General features: G+C 39.9%; 1 protein-coding gene across 1 annotated transcript in view; it reads right to left on the reverse strand.

Annotated features, from left to right (window-relative positions):
- Positions 1 to 1,810: 1,810 nt before the first annotated feature.
- Positions 1,811 to 19,263, reverse strand: part of LOC123697216 (RAC serine/threonine-protein kinase-like) — a 33,496-nt gene continuing 16,043 nt past the window's right edge. Inside the window, exons 2-6 of the mRNA XM_045643650.1 lie at positions 8,727 to 8,871; positions 7,750 to 7,947; positions 6,329 to 6,583; positions 6,129 to 6,232; positions 1,811 to 3,269 (exon numbers count right to left, since the gene is read on the reverse strand). Of these exons, the coding sequence (XP_045499606.1) occupies positions 2,777 to 3,269; positions 6,129 to 6,232; positions 6,329 to 6,583; positions 7,750 to 7,947; positions 8,727 to 8,871 (1,195 nt within the window). The 3' untranslated portion in view covers positions 1,811 to 2,776. The remainder of the gene's footprint in view (positions 3,270 to 6,128; positions 6,233 to 6,328; positions 6,584 to 7,749; positions 7,948 to 8,726; positions 8,872 to 19,263) is intronic.

Consider the following 19,263-nt stretch of genomic DNA (forward strand, 5'->3'; position numbering starts at 1 on the left):
AATCTATCAATAAAATTGGAAAAAATACAAGCTTTACAAAGATAATTATCTTATATTTCATAAATTAGTATATCCATTAATAATGCGTATTATTGCGTTTAGGTTTAGCATCAGGCCATGTGAAAATCACAGGACACTAAGTCTAAATACAGTACTTGCGCTCATTACTGCATTATGTTCTAGTGCGTGTTGATTACTGCGTTATTTTTTAGTATTTGATACAGGTTTTTAATGTCCGGGGCTAAGTAGATGTACACATAATATCTTCTCACTTTTACACAGATTTAAAAAAAAAATGCTCTACGGTTGAAACCTACTGCGGGGATATTAAAATTAAACAATTTGTAGAAGAAAATTAAGTTTTATTAAGACAACATTTATTTTAACATCAGTTAAACTGACATGTACATGACTTAAAAAACAAACAGCGCGCAGGAGCAGCACACGTGCCGCACGTCTCACTTCACCGAACGACGACGACGCAGAGATTTGCTTCAACAAAACGCAGCACTGTATCGTACGGTTACGATCTCGCGAACTTTTACCTGTGCTTTTACTACACACAAATGCAGTAATGTGGAGAACTGCGTTTTGACGTAGCAATTGGTCTACAGACACTAGAATAAAATGCTACAGTAATGGCTATTACTGCACTTTGTTTTAGGGTATCTTAACAAGAACTGCATAATTTTTTAGCACATGTTTAATACGGCGCTTTTTCTTATCATTGATGTAGTTTTCATGTAAGTACTGCAAAAATCGTTAGCTAAAAAACATACTTCCGGGTACTTTTTTTATGAAATTATTATTTTTTCATGTTAATAAACCCCTTGGGATCCCATTTCTTGCAAAAAGTAAAAATCCCAAAAATGTCGATTACTGCATTCTTTGTTATCAGGGCAGATGTGTTTGTGAATGAAATTATTTCGATGTAATTTGTATTCGAAATGAGTTAGTTTTCTTTTTCATTGTGTCTGGCGATAGGACAGAGGAGATTATAGTGGTATAGGTTATCTACCTGAATTGTGGTATTATGCTACTCTTTGGGTTTAGGCTCCTTCAGACTTCTAAACGCTTATCTTATTACCATGACAAGATCCAATAAAATATGAGTTTTTCATTACAAATTTCATAATTTCCAATAGATTATTATTGTATATTAACTATATATTTGTACTATTTTTTTTTCTTAATTGCATATACTTACTTAGCCTGTTGCCGCTGCTCTCTGTATCTATTCGTTCATATGAAATTCCATTCAGAATGTGTTATTATGTGTAATGTTAATTGTATTTGCTGGGTAACATAGTGTCGGAATTAAAAGCTTCTAATTTGTAAGTACAGAGCTGTGTCTGTGTCTGTACACAGATATTATAATACTATACTAGGTACAGAGTATAAACTTAAAGCATACCAATTTTTTTTGAATCCATTCAGTAGTTCGGTGATACTTGGTCATCAAACATACTAATTACTAGCTGTGCCCCGCGGATATAAACGTATTACTCCGCTCCTACTGATCTAAGCGTGATTCAAACTCATTCAATTAGACTAGACACTTGAATCGTCATAACATTTACCACCAATTGTATATATAACCTATAACCTTTCTTCTAATTTTTCAAATTGGAACAGCAGTTTCCGAGATTAACGCGTTCAAGCAAGAAAACAAACAAACTCTTCTTCTTTATAATATTAGCTTAGGTTTTCAATGTACATTACAGAATTTAAAATGTTACATTTTTATTGTGTAGAGAAAAACATGCAATGCTTATAAGCAATAGGTCGGGATTCGTAAATAAAACATCAATTTAGTTTAACCCTAACTTTATTATAATATGTATATACAAAAGAAAATATAGAGCGCGATCGAGCGCGCGGGCCCAGTACTGGCCGACACTGGCCGACATTGGCCAGCGCTGGCCGACACTAGCCGGGGCGACACTGGTCGGGCCCGAATGTCGTCCGAATACAAAATAAAGCATGAAATTTCGATTTCGTGATACAAGTTACATTTTGCCGGTGAACTTATTGCAATGATATTTTATATTGATTGTTGAGTTAATACACTCGAGCAGTCACAACTCCAACATTCACTATAACCTTACATCTATTTGGCGGCAGTTAAGTGTTAGAGCGACCGATGCGCGTCTTACGTGTGACACGTGCGACACGTGCAGTACATGTGACACGTGCAGTACATGTGACATGTGCGGTACATGTGACACGTGCGGTACATGTGACACGTGCAGTACATGTGACACGTGCAGTACATGTGACACGTGCGGTACATGTGACACGTGCAGTACATGTGACACGCGCAGAACATGTGACACGCGTGACACGTGCGACTCGCGGCGTCGGCAGGCCGGCCACACGGTACACTCGTTAGTTAATTACATATAAAGTAAATGCTTTCTCTTCACCCGTCTCGCTCGACATTTTAGGTAGACAATTCCTCGAATTCATTCTATTTTATATCTATATACGCGTATCCTTATTAAAAAAAACCGCTCACATATAAGTTTACGCTCACACTTCTCACTTATAAAACACAACATCGAGGTCCACTACAGATCGGGTGTTCATATTCGTAAACGATAATCGAAACATATTGCGATCCAATTTCGGGGGTTCCGGATTCGCTTCTATTATTTCGCTAGCGCAAAAAATCGAATAATCTATCGAACGAAACGGACCCACGATCGAGCGGTGGCGGGCGGTGGCGGGCGGTGGCGGGCGGTGGCCGGCAGTGGCGGACGATGGCTAGTGGCGGCTAGTGGCGGCGGTCGGCCAGCGCCGAGTGGTGCGACAGGTGCGACAGCGCCGAGTGCGCGGACGAGCAGATGTCCTGGTAGGAGAACTGCGGGAACTGGTCCACCTGGCGCGCGGCCACCGCGTCGTGCTCGGGCGGCGTCAGCTCCACCGACTCGCCCGTGAACTCCGAGTCGAAGTAGCGCGTGTCCGTGTCGGACTCGACCTGCGGCTTGAAGGGCGGCGGGATCTTCTTGGCGAGCAGGTCGGCCCAGTTGATGGCGCTGAAGAAGGGGTGCGCCATGATGTCGGCGGCGTCCCGGGGGCCGGCGCCGAGCCGCCGCGCGGGCTCCTTGGTGAGCAGCGCGGCCAGCAGCGCGCGGCACGCGGCCGACACGGCGCGCGGGAACCGCACCTCCTCCTCCAGGATCAGCGAGAACAGCACGTCGTGGTCGCGGTTGTAGAACGGCAGCCGCCCGCACGCCATCTCGTACAGCACCACGCCCGTGCCCCACCTGCGACACGTCCGCACATGTTACATTGTTCTCTTTCACGTGCGGCTCGACGATATACGACAGAACGACTAGATATACGCGAACGAACCGATATTCGACCTATTTCACGTGAATTCTACTTAGATTTATTTATTTATATTTTAGCAGAATCTACTGCTGTATTCTTAAAAATAGTCACATAATATAATAATCACAGCCATTTACAGATTCTCACGACTAGAATAATATTAATATGTAACAATTACAAATGTGAGCGATTATGCACACGAATCAAATGCCTAAAACCAATACTATTGTAACACTAATTGTTAATTACATATTATCAACTCGACCACCAAACTGACGAAACAACTCATTTGCTAACTGACGCTTAATGGAGTAAGGACTGCTGTAGAATAAGTCAAAATCGAATTGTTTTCTACGGGACGTGTAATCGATAACATGGAATTTCAAAAATTTCGTCTGTATTCGTTCAATTCTAGTTGAATTTGAATATCCAAATTAACCTTTGCAACATTGTATCATGTAAGGTTTTCTAATTATTATTATTATTTTATCAACTATAGATTATTTATAATTTCATATTTTTATAATTCAATATTAATTGTGTAAGGTTTTCTAATTATTATTATTATTTTATCAACTATAGATTATTTATAATTTCATATTTTTATAATTCAATATTAATTGTTTAATCAACTGGCAACACTGATGGCCGCTTGGTGGCGCGTGGCATTCAAAACGACAGTTGAGACTTAGCGCTCGAAGTGTTCGGTTGTGCTTAAGTTTTGTTACCGACATTTTCAAGAAATATAGTCTTTGAGAGTTGAATATTGGAGTTTAAGTACAACCCTCGACATCCAGTGCAGTGTTACAAGGGGAATTTTTACAATCATTTCAAAATACCGACAATGTCAAAGTTTCAATTTAATGTTCAATTACACATTACACATTCAAATCGATTTATATACAGCCGATACCTGTAAATACGCAGTCGCTACAGTAAATATCGAGTGCCAAGTCGTGCGGTTTAGTTCCGTCGCCAAGACAAATGTCGGCCTTTTATTATGTAATAACATTGTGTGCGTGCGTGTGTGTGTGTGCGCGTGCGTGTGTGTGTGTGTGTGTGTGTGTGTGTGCGTCTCACCAGTCGACGGCGGGCCCGTAGTCGGTGTCCTCCAGCACCTCGGGCGCGAGGTACTGTGTGTGTGTGTGTGCGTGTGTGAGCTCACCAGTCGACGGCGGGCCCGTAGTCGGTGTCCTCCAGCACCTCGGGCGCGAGGTACTGTGTGTGTGTGTGTGTGAGCTCACCAGTCGACGGCGGGCCCGTAGTCAGTGTCCTCCAGCACCTCGGGCGCGAGGTACTGTGTGTGTGTGTGTGTGTGAGCTCACCAGTCGACGGCGGGCCCGTAGTCGGTGTCCTCCAGCACCTCGGGCGCGAGGTACTGTGTGTGTGTGTGTGTGTGTGTGTGTGTGTGTGTGTGTGTGTGTGTGAGCTCACCAGTCGACGGCGGGCCCGTAGTCGGTGTCCTCCAGCACCTCGGGCGCGAGGTACTGTGTGTGTGTGTGTGTGTGTGTGTGTGTGTGTGTGTGTGAGCTCACCAGTCGACGGCGGGCCCGTAGTCGGTGTCCTCCAGCACCTCGGGCGCGAGGTACTGTGTGTGTGTGTGAGCTCACCAGTCGACGGCGGGCCCGTAGTCGGTGTCCTCCAGCACCTCGGGCGCGAGGTACTGTGTGTGTGTGTGTGTGAGCTCACCAGTCGACGGCGGGCCCGTAGTCGGTGTCCTCCAGCACCTCGGGCGCGAGGTACTGTGTGTGTGTGTGTGTGCGTGTGTGTGTGTGAGCTCACCAGTCGACGGCGGGCCCGTAGTCGGTGTCCTCCAGCACCTCGGGCGCGAGGTACTGTGTGTGTGTGTGTGTGTGTGTGTGTGTGTGAGCTCACCAGTCGACGGCGGGCCCGTAGTCGGTGTCCTCCAGCACCTCGGGCGCGAGGTACTGTGTGTGTGTGTGTGTGTGTGTGTGTGTGTGTGTGTGTGAGCTCACCAGTCGACGGCGGGCCCGTAGTCGGTGTCCTCCAGCACCTCGGGCGCGAGGTACTGTGTGTGTGTGTGTGTGTGTGTGTGTGTGTGAGCTCACCAGTCGACGGCGGGCCCGTAGTCGGTGTCCTCCAGCACCTCGGGCGCGAGGTACTGTGTGTGTGTGTGTGAGCTCACCAGTCGACGGCGGGCCCGTAGTCGGTGTCCTCCAGCACCTCGGGCGCGAGGTACTGTGTGTGTGTGTGCGTGTGTGTGTGTGTGTGCGGCTCACCAGTCGACGGCGGGCCCGTAGTCGGTGTCCTCCAGCACCTCGGGCGCGAGGTACTGTGTGTGTGTGTGCGTGTGTGTGTGAGCTCACCAGTCGACGGCGGGCCCGTAGTCGGTGTCCTCCAGCACCTCGGGCGCGAGGTACTGTGTGTGTGTGTGCGTGTGTGTGTGTGTGTGCGGCTCACCAGTCGACGGCGGGCCCGTAGTCGGTGTCCTCCAGCACCTCGGGCGCGAGGTACTGTGTGTGTGTGTGCGTGTGTGTGTGTGTGTGTGCGGCTCACCAGTCGACGGCGGGCCCGTAGTCGGTGTCCTCCAGCACCTCGGGCGCGAGGTACTGTGTGTGTGTGTGCGTGTGTGTGTGTGTGTGCGGCTCACCAGTCGACGGCGGGCCCGTAGTCGGTGTCCTCCAGCACCTCGGGCGCGAGGTACTGTGTGTGTGTGTGTGTGTGTGAGCTCACCAGTCGACGGCGGGCCCGTAGTCGGTGTCCTCCAGCACCTCGGGCGCGAGGTACTGTGTGTGTGTGTGTGTGCGTGTGTGTGTGTGTGTGCGGCTCACCAGTCGACGGCGGGCCCGTAGTCGGTGTCCTCCAGCACCTCGGGCGCGAGGTACTCCGGCGTGCCGCAGAACGTCTTCGTGGTGCGCCCGTACGTTATGTTCACCTGAACACGGACACCATTGCAGTTTTAACTCATGTTTGTTTGAATATGATGGGAATATCTGGATATAGTTGAGGGGCTATAGAATGATGGCGGCACCTTGCAGAGGCCGAAGTCGGCGATCTTGATGTGGCCGTCCTTGTCGAGCAGCAGGTTCTCCAGCTTGAGGTCGCGGTAGATGATGCCCTCGGCGTGCAGGTAGCCCAGCGCGGACACGATCTCGGCGCCGTAGAAGCGCGTGCGCTCCTCGCTGAAGGAGCGCTCGTGCGACAGGTGGAAGAACAGCTCGCCGCCGTTGGCGTACTCCATCACGAAGCACACGCGGTCCGCCGTCTGGAACGAGTAGCGCAGCGCCTGCGCACACACCCACACACGCGACGTTACACCGGGGGGAACACAATATGACACGCAGAATCGAACGGCGACATAGAAATAGAGCACTCGCATAGCAGCAGTGATAACTTCCAGCCTACCAAATCTATCTGTGTTGACAGTTATTATTAATTTTTCTGTTAAATACTTCTGTTCTACAATTAATGCAATAATGAATCAAATTCTATACATATTATAATAAATCTGTAGAAGGGTCAATTCTGTACATTGAAAATATTGAAAAAATAAATAGCAGGGGGTGTTACTGGATCGATACCAAACCCAAATATGTGATTAAAAAATTTTTTGTCTGTCTGTCTGTCTGTCTGTCTGTCTGTCTGTATGTGAAGGCATCACGTGAAAACTAACGGTTCGATTTCGATGAAACTTGGTATAATTATACCTTATTATCCTGGGCGTAAAATAGGATACTTTTTATCCTGGAAAAATACGTAGAAAAAAAATAAATCTTAATTTTTCAGTTTTATCCATAGACGTTGTTCTGTAGAACCGCGAAACACGTTGCGTTACCCGCAGTGGATTCAGCGCCGTAACCTGTAGCGCCGAAAGTCGGATTTGGCTTGAACCGTTTGCGGCACACGCGGGCCGCACGACGCCACGCCTCCCCGACTCCTATTCCGCGTTCCGCGCCGCGCGATGCACCAGGGTGAACCTTCAGTTCACCCACGCGTCCGCTTTAAAATGTAGAAGCCCTTCTGGCTAACATTGAGAGACACCACACAAAAAAAAAGCCGCGCGATGCATATAATTTATGAATTTTGATGCGAGTGGACGCGTCCAGTGTGACGAGCGGTCGTTCTTATTGGAATTAATATTGTATGCGTGTAATTTTAAACCGTGCTTTTCAGCGCGACCTTTTTGATTACTGGATTTGATGTCATTTCTAAGACTGTTCCGATCAGTTATTTTTAAATATTTTGTAAAGCTCAACAGCAGTAGCTCAATAGAGGGATCTCCTCAATTATTATAGGCCTAGCCGTATTTGGGTCCAATAGATATTTATAAGATGTCATTGTCAGAGTTACTCAAAATGGAGAAATAAACCATCCACGCGAAGACCGACATCCACGCGGACGGAGTCGCGGGCGGAAGCTAGTTCAAAAATAAAATTGAATGTAAGCATGAACCGTGAGGAAGGGGTGCTTGGTCTTCTTGAGCACGTAGTTCTCGGTGATGGTGTTCGCCACCTCGTCCTTCTGGATGATGAGGTGCTTCTTGAGGATCTTAATGGCGTAGAGCTTGCCCGTGCCCTTCTCGCGACTCAGCACTACCTTGCCGAACGTGCCCTTGCCCAGCACCTTCACGAATTCAAACTTCTCCAGTGTCTAGAACATTCGTGTTAATATTTTAATGATAATTAATAGAAATGTTTAATTCTTCATAATTATTTATAATTAAAAAAAAAATCTTTTCATTGACGAGTAGGTATTACTGTAAACTTATTATTATTGCTTATTCCATAGCATCACTAATGTTGCTATAAATATCATAAGATATAAATTTAATAATATGCAGGCTGTTGAAAGACATATTGTGTTTTATTTTATTTGTAGGTATAAGAACATAACAGTCATACATGATTTCAAATAAAAAAGTTATAAAATTCACTACGACCACACAACATGTTCTATTATTAAAAAAAGAAAAACAGCATATAAAAAAAACAAGCCTCACGCAAATGAACTAACTAATCTTAATCTTAAAATAATAAATAAAGCCCACATTTTATTACAGGCTTCGAAAACTAAATAATTTAAATTATACATAGGTTACACATTAGCTACATAAAATGATATTTCTTAATTGATTTCTATAACTATTTCAAGAACATTGGAAAATATAGATGTCTAATCATTTATCATTATGTACAAAATTTAGCTGCTCTTTTTAAAAAAGCATTCTTGGCGTAATTTGTATTAAGTACAGGGAGTGACTTCAAATGTGTATCTGCAACGTGAGGAAATGTGTTGTTATTGTTGTGGCTTGTGGGTTAAGTTTAGATGAATTGTGCTGGTCTGTGTAATTAGTTGGTGTCAATGGATATCAGTGTTGCAACGCGTAGCTTGCGTGTGGTGTGCAGCCAGTGCCGGTGGTGTGCACTCACGATGCGGCGCGGGTCGCGGAAGCTGGTGCCGAGCTGCGCGATGTCGCGGTCGTCGCCGTCGGGCGGGCCGGCCGGGCCCGCGCCCGCCGCGCTGCCGCCGCTCAGCTGCGACGACACGTAGCGGATCGCCGCCACCCACTCCTCGCTGCAACCACACCGCGATATCACTACTATATCGCCTACGAGTTCATTCTATTTGGAAAACGAAACGTGCTAAAAACATTTTACCAGGATTGAAAACTTATTTTAAACTAGCGGTCCGGCCCGGCTTCGCACGTGGTACATATTTATGTTTTCTCTGCATAAGAACCATCCTCGTACTTCAAGGAATATAATAAAAAAAAGAATTATCGAAATCGGTCCACACGTGATGCCGTGACAACGCGAAACGGGTTTCATTTTTATTTAAATACTAGCGGTCCGCCCCGGCTTCGCCCGTGGTACATATTAACGTTTTCTCTACATAAGAACCATCCTCGTACTTCAAGGAATATAATAAAAAAAGAATTATCGAAATCGGTTCAGCCGTTCTCGAGTTATGGAATTACAACGAAAAGTGGCATTGATTTTTATATATTAGAGATAGATAAGTATTCAAGTTTATGTTATTTCGTATAAAAATACGATAGGTACAATGCAGCAATTACAAGAGTAATACAAGATGTATTTTAAAATGTACATATTATTAATGCAGTTAAAATATAATAAAAGAGGCATTTAAAGAAAAAAAATAGTTTATTTGTACGGAACTCGTGTCGCGTGTCTAACTACCACTTAACCGATTTTTATGTACCTATAACACTTGGTTCAATTATTTAATTGTATTTATTTGTATTTGTTCTGTTTGTTTTGTGTGGTGCTGAATAAATATTCCTTTTTTCTTTCTTTATTAATCAATATTCAAAACTTAATCTTTTACAAGTGATCTCACAGTTTTCACTTTTATATTGTACCTATCAAATTATCATAACAATTGATGATATTTAATGGAAATACATTCACAAAAAATTCAATATTATTCATTTAAATTAAGTACCAAATTATCAACATCGATTGAAATATGTTTCAGAAGCTGAACACCACTATCACTAACAAATGTTTATAATAGTAACTATATGAATTTATTAGTTTAATTTTTTGTTATCTGTCACACTAAAGTCACTGAACAGATTTTGATGATACTTGGCAGTGATGTAGCCTTCGTACTTGCTTCGTAGCAAAATATAGGAAGAATTTCCATCCCTCACATATTGTCATTTTGGCTTATATGACTTTTGCCCATTAATTGTTCACCATCTGCGGCTAAAACCGTGTGGCACAGCTAGTTATACACTATAAAGCTACAATATTGTATAATATTATTTTATGACACAACTGAGCCCAACTCGAATAATGGCCACATCAAAACTTTTTATTATTATTTCATAAATACCTACCAATTATAATCAAGATGATTCACCATCAATGCTTACCTAAATAACAAAGACTTTTAATTAAGAATGACTGAATTCACTCGTTATTGCTGTCTTATCTTGAAGTTGTAAGAACTCTTATGACACTTTTTATCTAACTTATTTCTGGAAGTAAAGGCCAAAATGCATCAAGGAATTTTTATATGAATCATATTTTTTATATTTTGTTTGCTGACTTGTTTATTTTTATAATTATTTATAGACGCATTGGACCGAGTTAATCCATTGAAACAATTGAAAATTTGATTAATTAATGAAAATATTTAACATAACTCTCAATGTGAGCTTATGTAGACAGAAATATAAAAATGTTTATACAAATCTAGACACGCGGCAGCGTGTCAAGCCGAGTTCAAGCGAAGAGAACTGGCGAGCAGCAGCCGTGTGTATATTTACACGAACCATTTCGAGGCACTTTTCACCCCCTTATAACTCGAAAACTATTTAAGTTATATAAACCAAATTTGGTACATATCAAGAGGACCTCAAGATAAACAAGATCCTTAAATTTCATAAATACAGATTAAACAGTTGCGTAGATATTAATATCCAAAAATCGCAATTTTTAAGACTGACTGACTTATAGACATATACAAAACCTAACCCACTTCCAGATGACCTAGAAAGTTCAAATTTTGTAATCAACTAGGTAATAGTGAGTGTACAAAGGAAAAAATCAGAAAATACTGAATTTATTTGTATTTAATTTTTTTTTCAATGACATAAATTTTGTTTGTATGGAAAAATGGAAAAGTTTAAAAAAAAAGAAAATAGTATATTCACCTTTGTCTACGCCTGTTAATTTATAATAGCAATCGCGCACCCACCATCATAGATTATCATTTTTATTTTTATTTTATTATATCGGGTAGAATGTATTTTTTTCACTTATCCAAAATACTTTGTACAAATGGTGTGTCGGTCTCGAAAATAAATTGTTTTTAAAAGGAATATTGAGTTTCCCTAAAGAAATTCCAGTTCCCAAGCCTAAAGCGGGAACAATTTGGCGACCGTGACAGGACCAAAAACGGATGAGTTATCTACACAATCTTTTTGGGACTGATTCCTGCCGAAAGGGATACCTAACCTGCTCGTCTGAACAACGCCACATCTAAAGTGTCGTGCCGGAGTGCAGCTCAAAATTCATACAAAGTTAAGTGCAAATCCTTAATTCCTTCCGTTCCTAACCATAAAACAACTGATTTATTACCTAACCTATTCTCACATCCTCACGCCATATTCCCTTACGTAAATCGTAATTAATTTGTTCAAAATTGAATTCATTTTTTGTTTACAACAATCTCATATAACATCGCACCTTCTCGCTTATAAACTCGACTTCGCCGAATAATTTCAGGAGCCGTCTTCTCAGGCGACTAAATATCGCTCGCACGATCTTCTGCGCAGCAGCTGCGTGTGAACAGCAGCCCGGCTACCAGCGGCAGGTTCCACCAGGCGAGGAGCGTGAGATAAGCATTTTATTTCTTCCATAATTTTATCAAGCTTGTTGACGTGCATTTAAATAATTAATTAATTAAAAAAAATTACATAATTTGAAAATAATTACATACTTCCTTTTCCTAACAATATTTAATTAAACTATTTTACAAAATGTCTACGGAATCTAATCAAAAGTTATTAAGAGATTCATATTCAAAAAGGTCTGCTATTAAAGGCCAAATCACAAAATTTAAAAATTATTTGGACAGAATTAGCGAGTCCACTTCAATGGATGAAGTATTAATGGCTGAATTTAAATTGAAACTTAGCAAATTTGAAGCATTGTCAACAAAGTTTGATGTGTTGCAGACTGAGATTGAGGTTCTTAATTCTGAAAATATAGATTCTGAGATTGATGAAAGAGACGACATTGAAAACGATTTCGTTCAAAATATTGCTTCTGCTAAAATAATGATTAAACAATATGATAATTTATTTAATGACAACGAAAATCGTAGGAAATCGATGGGCAATGAAGACTCTTTCCATCAAGACTCAAATATTAGATTACCACGAATCGAGATCTCAAAGTTTAATGGTTCATACTTCCGTTGGCTAGAGTTCCGCGACACATTTTCAAATTTGGTTCATAAAAACAAAAATATTACTGATATACATAAATTTCATTATTTACTTTCTTACCTTGAGGGTGATGCGGCACGGATTGTCTCTAATCTCGAAGTGTCAACAGCAAACTACCAGGCAGCCTGGACGCTACTTTGCGACAGGTATAATAACAAAAGACTTCTTGTTGATCATCACTTAGATTCTTTACTTAACATTCAATCTTTAACTCGTGAGTCCGACAAGTCACTACGTTTTTTAGTCGATCATGTTACAAAAAATCTTCGCGCCTTGTCTAGCCTGGGTCAGCCTACTGACTATTGGGATGTACTTATAATATTTATTTTGTCTTCTAAATTGGATAAATGTACTCTTGTTAAATGGGAAGAGTATCGAAATACTATTGATGACATTCCAACTTTGCAACAATTTCAAAGATTTTTAATCAACCGTGCAGATGTGTTAGAATCTTTAAATCGCAATAAGGTTGGCACTTATAATGAATCCCAAAATAATTCTAAATTACAATTCACGCCACGTCTCTCACAACTAAATTCACAAAAAAATAATCAATCTGATAAAAAGAAAATTACTAATTCATTTTCTACATCTAATCAAAATCAATTAAATGTTTATCTTTGCATAATTTGTAACGGAAATCACAGAATTTATGACTGTCCTACATTTAAATCTAAAAACATTCAAGATAGGCTGTCGTATGTTAATAAATATAAATTATGTCGAAATTGCCTCAGACAAGGGCATCCTCTCAGTAACTGCCGCATGGGTTCATGTCGACAATGCCAGCAAAAACACAACACTCTCCTCCATAGTTCTAATGATGACGTCACTGCCAACTTCAGCACAGATGAGCAAGTTGAACCAAACGAATCTGTAGCAGCCTTTTCTAGACAAATGTCCAAGCATGTTCTCCTATCTACAGCATTGATAGAAGTTTTTAACCCTATTAATAAGCAGGTAGAAAAGGTTCGCGCTCTCTTGGATTGTGGCAGCCAGTCTTCATTTATCACTAAATCCCTGCAACGGAGAATGTCGCTAAGAACTTGCCCATTGCAGGCAATAAATGTCATTGGGATTGGCAATAATTCTTCTAATACAGTGTACGAAAGCTGTCTCACTCAAATAAAATCTCTAAATAGCAACTACAGCGTTACTCTTTCATGTCTTGTTCTCAACGAATTGACGGGCCGCTTACCTAAGACCCCAGTTGATATTCAAGCTCTCAAAATACTTAATTCTCTTACTTTGGCGGACCCTGAGTTCTACAAGCCAGCTCCGATTGAAGTTTTAATTGGAGCAGATATCTTCTGGGACATTCTAAACAGCGAACAGCTTTCTTTAGGTCCTAATAATCCTAAATTGCAAAATTCTAAATTCGGCTGGATAATAGCTGGCCCAATCAACAATTATTTTAGTAAAGAAATTATTTATTGCAATCATGCCAGAATTGCAAACCCTACTTCTGACGAAATTCACAAAATGCTCACAAAATTCTGGGAGCTTGAAGAGCTACCCCAAAAAACTGTTCGAAGTCAAAATGACATTGCATGCGAAAAACACTTTCTAAATACCACCACTCGCTTAGAAAGTGGCAGATTCTGTGTGAAGTTACCCCTAAAGGACTCACCTGACTGCCTCGGCGATTCATACCCTCAAGCTAAAAAACGATTCCTAAATCTTGAGAAAAGATTTAGACGAAATAAAGAACTAAAATCTAAATACGTTGAATTCATTCGTGAATACGCTGATATGGGCCATCTAAATGAATCACCTACTCTTACTCCAAATCCATCATATTTTTTGTGTCACCATGCTGTCATAAAGGAGAATACTGAATCTACCAAACTCTGAGTAGTGTTCGATGGCTCAGCCCCCACAACCTCTGGTTTCTCTGTCAATGACATCCTCATGGTAGGCCCAAATATTCAAGACTCTCTTTTCTCCATTTTAGTGAGAGCTCGGCAACATAAATTCATTTTGACAGGTGATATCGCCAAAATGTACCGTCAGGTTCAAATTGAGAGTTCAGATCAAAACTTGCAGCTCATATTATGGAGAGAAGATGAGTCTCAGCCTATCAAAACTCTCCGATTGAGTACTGTCACTTACGGTACCGCAAGTGCCAGTTACTTGAGCACGAGATGTCCTTGGCAGGTTGGACAGGAATGTGGGGACGAAATAATCAAAAATATCATTCAGCACGACTTTTATGTCGATGATCTAATCACCGGCTGTGATGATGAAGATCAACTTAAATACATTCAAAATTCAGTTTCAAACGCTCTAAATTCAGCTTGTTTTCCTCTACGAAAGTATAAAACTAATTCAAAAAACTTGTTCCAAAATTTACACGAAATTAATACAGAACATTTGACAATCAGTGAGTCGTCGAGCACTCTCGGACTTTGTTGGGATCCATCGAAGGATGCTTTTAATTTTCCCATCGAAATTTCACTTCATAGTGACAAAATCACAAAGAGACTTATCCTCTCAAGTTCATTTCGAATCTTAACCTTAATTTAGGTTTTTTGAGCCCGTGCATTATTCAACCAAAGATTTTGCTCCAAAAATTGTGGCTCAAGGGTGTTGAGTGGGATGAACCTGTGTTGAAGAAGACTTACCTGAAGTCAAGGTCCATACAGCCGTCGAATCTGAAATTAATTTTGATTTTAAAAAATATTCTAAATTTACAAAACTTCAAAGAACTTTTAGTTACATTTTACGATTTTACACAACTCTAAAAAACAAAATAAAAACAATAAATTCACCGGCATTTTATCAATTGACGAATTAAATAATTCTTTTAATTTTATTTGCATGCTGTCTCAAAAACAAACTTTTACTTCTGAATTTGATAAGTTGTCAAATAGTAAACCTTTAAGCCCAAATTCAAATATTTTATCGTTATCTCCATTTTTTGATCATCAGGCGAATCTTATAAGAGTCGGTGGCAGGCTCAGTTCATCTGAATATAAATTTAAAAAGAAGCATCCCATTCTTCTAAATTCAACGCATCATGTGACGAAGCTTCTATTTGAACGCGAAAACGTTCGATCTCTGCATGCAGGACCGCAACTTCTGTTGTCGATTATCCGCGAGTCTGTTTGGCCTCTCAATGGCAGAAAACTAGCTAGGCGCGTTGTCAATAACTGCGTTAGCTGCACACGTCTTCGTGGTCAGACTTATAATCCAAAAATGGCTGACTTACCTGCAAATCGCGTCAACGTTGACTTTCCCTTCAAGTCTGTTGGAGTGGACTATGCGGGCCCTTTCTTCATTCTAAATCGTAAAGGACGCGGTGCTAGAGTAGTTAAGTGCTACTTATGTCTGTTTGTGTGTTTGCGCTTCAAATGCATCGTATCTGATTTGACAAAAGACGCTTATAATAAGACACTTCGCAGATTTGTGGCACGCCGTGGAAAGCCAACCGAAATATTTTCCGACAACGGTAAAAATTTTGTTGCTGCCGCGAAAGAATTAAATAATTTTCTAAAGGCTAATCAAGAACCTCTGTCTGAGTTTGCTGCTCAGGAGGGAATAAAATTTTCTTTTATCCCCGCTTACGCTCCTCACTTTGGTGGAATATGGGAGGCCGGGGTTAAGTCCGCTAAACATCATATAAAGCGAGTCATGGGCAATACCCATCTTACGTTTGAAGAGCTTTCGACATTGTTTGCTCAAGTTGAGGCTATTCTCAATAGCCGTCCTCTATGTCCCATGTCATCTTCCCCGAATGACTTCCTATCCTTGTCCCCAGGGCACTTTTTAATTGGAAGACCATTGAATGCACTACCGGCTCCTTCATTGGATGACGCTAAAGAGAGCTCCCTGGATAGATATGGCAGACTTGAACAAATCCGCCAACACTTCTGGAAGAGATAGCAGAAAGAGTATATATCAGAAATGCAACTACGAACAAAATGGAAGGTTGACAAATCAAAAATAAACATTGGAGACCTCGTACTGCTTCAAGAGGATAATTCTCCACCACTTTGTTGGCGCATGGGTCGTATTGTACGATTATTCCATGGAACTGACGGCGTTTGTCGAGTTGCGGACGTCGAAACTACAAGAGGCTGCGTTCGAAGACCTTTGGTTCGACTATGTCCTCTGCCCACTTCTGAAGACCTTCAAGCTTGAAAATCTACGCTTTTCACCGGGGGGAGGATTATGTCTACGCCTGTTAATTTATAATAGCAATCGCGCACCCACCATCATAGATTATCATTTTTATTTTTATTTTATTATATCGGGTAGAATGTATTTTTTTCACTTATCTAAAAATCTTTGTACAAAGGTGTGTCGGTCTCGAAAATAAATTGTTTTTAAAAGGAATATTGAGTTTCCCTAAAGAAATTCCAGTTCCCAAGCCTAAAGCGGGAACAACCTTACTAGTCTTAAAAAATAGATCAAAACTAATCAGTGGCCGAAAAAAATATTGAAATCCATCAATAAATGACTGAGATATAGATTATTGAAGTTTACATATTTTAGGACGAAACATCTGTAGATTCGAAGCGCCTCTGACATCACACCACAGAACACTAGTACTCCTAGCGGAGCATCACACTCACTCGCGCTAATATCGCTAGGGCGGATTACTTCGATTGCATGATTTCTTTATTCAAAACTGTTATTAAACTTAAAATAAAAGAAAATTGTAAAAAAAATATTGCCTTTATTGCTCATTCAGTTAAAAATAATATATAATTTTACATATTCACATTTATTTATTCTTTATTTATGAGTGTTTAGTTTAGTATTAATTTCAGTGTAAATAAATAAATAAAAAAATAAAATCTTTATTTTGCTTTAAACATGGTATTCAATGGTGATACAATTATATTAATAAAGCACAAACATGTTTAGCCAATACAAGCATGCAAAAATAATTACCATAAATGGTGTAATGGAAGAAGGCTTCGTCGAAGGTCGAAATGATTTAATTTGCGTAATATTAATATGAGTGAAACATCTTTAGGCGCGTTTAGAGTAAAATTTCAAGATCGCGTCATGGCAATACCGTAACGTCATGGAGTAAGGCGACGATTCTTCTACAAAGATCTTTGCATCTTGGTAATAGTGTGTGTACAAATTCACGCTGGATGTTTAGAAAATCATGTAATCTTTTAAACAGAAAACGAGTTTAAAAAATTGCAGATAATGACGGGGCAATGTGCGCTGACATTCATAACATACAAGAAAATATAGAAAATAATACTAAACAAACCATACAGAGAAACCGCAAGAAAAAAAAATCGTATATAAAAAGTATTATATTTATAAAGTAAATCAAATTTGCAGAGTAATTTTCTGTACAAAAAGTAATGATATCCCACCAAAAACATAAATGTAAAAATTGGAGCCGAGTTCAATCGTTGACTTAATTTGGCAAAAAAAGGAATGAGATCTAAATGTGTGCCAAGTTCTGCAGACAGTCCAGAAATTTATTTACAAAGATGTATTAAGTTCTTAGGTTGACTGAAAACTCAATTGTTTTATTTTCCCTTAGAGAACAATGTTTATTCCAAAATATAACTTTTTTAATTTGAATAATATAATTATTTTCACAAAGCAAACAACTACTTAATGACCTATTGAACCCCATAATTTGATGAGGCTAGTTTTACATACTGTTTATATTTTGTGAGGTTCTAAAAACTAGCCTCATCAAATTATGGGGTTCAATAGGTCATTAGTTGTTTGCTTTGTGAAAATAATTATATTATTCAAATTAAAAAAGTTATATTTTGGAATAAACATTGTTCTCTAAGGGAAAATAAAACAATTGAGTTTTCAGTCAACCTAAGAACTTAATACATCTTTGTAAATAAATTTCTGGACTGTCTGCAGAACTTGGCACACATTTAGATCTCATTCCTTTTTTTGCCAAATTAAGTCAACGATTGAACTCGGCTCCAATTTTTACATTTATGTTTTTGGTGGGATATTATCTTCTAGCGGCCCGCTAGAATATTATCATATTGGCTTGTACTGGGCGGCGGCCCAGCTTTGCTTGTGGTACATATAGCACTCAGATCCGATGGTAAAATAATTTGTAATAAAATTGGTTCAGTAGTAAGGTAACGGCACCAGTGGTGGACAAGCATCCAGTAATGGACAAAATAAATATTAAATTTAAATAATAAGACCAAAATTAACGTTATGTAATTTGGCAATACTTAAAATAAGTTTGGTTCATAAACTATCAAAATACGACACTTCATCTTATTCGGTCATAATGTTTGAAGATGGCATAACGTTATGTTTAGTTGCTGCGACTTTTTTCTCAGAAATCCGTTTTTACTAAGGAAATCCTTAAGGAATTGAGGACACAATTTTTTTTATAAGAATTTTTTTATTAATCTCAGCAAAATTTGATATTACTTTATTTTATAGTAGTTAAGTGCTCTAAATATTTCACGATATAGTAGCATGATAGGTTATGTTGTTTAAATAAAATTCTTCAGTGTCCATAACTGGATTTAATTCTATGGATATATCCATTTATGGACAAGTGTCGAAAATAAACTTTTTTTAAAGATATTAATGACATACGTTTTTCTGTATTTTCTTTTCTTTCTGATTAATAATATACCTATCACGACAATTTCAAACATAGGGTTCCAGTATTGGACAACAATTGTCCATGATTGGATTTGCTTTGGTTCCTATAATGGACAATGATATTTTTTGTTAAAATATGTAATACAATCGCCGCTGAAGAATTTGAAGTGCCAAGAATAATTTTGCAAAATAAACTATCAGGTAAAAGTCTGATATGATATGTCTATCAGATCTGCTCAATGGGTCCAACAACATACTACATCTATCCAAACAAGAATCCAAAGAAGAATATATTTTGGAACAGTGGGTCATTATGACGTGCTGTGTGACTCGTTCGCGGCTTCATTCTCTATCACTGCGTAGGGAAATCGCATCCTTATCCGTATTCTAACGTAGGGAGTTCACTGAGGAAT

Source organism: Colias croceus, chromosome 14 (assembly GCF_905220415.1).
Source record: "Colias croceus chromosome 14, ilColCroc2.1".
NCBI lineage: Eukaryota > Metazoa > Arthropoda > Insecta > Lepidoptera > Pieridae > Colias > Colias croceus.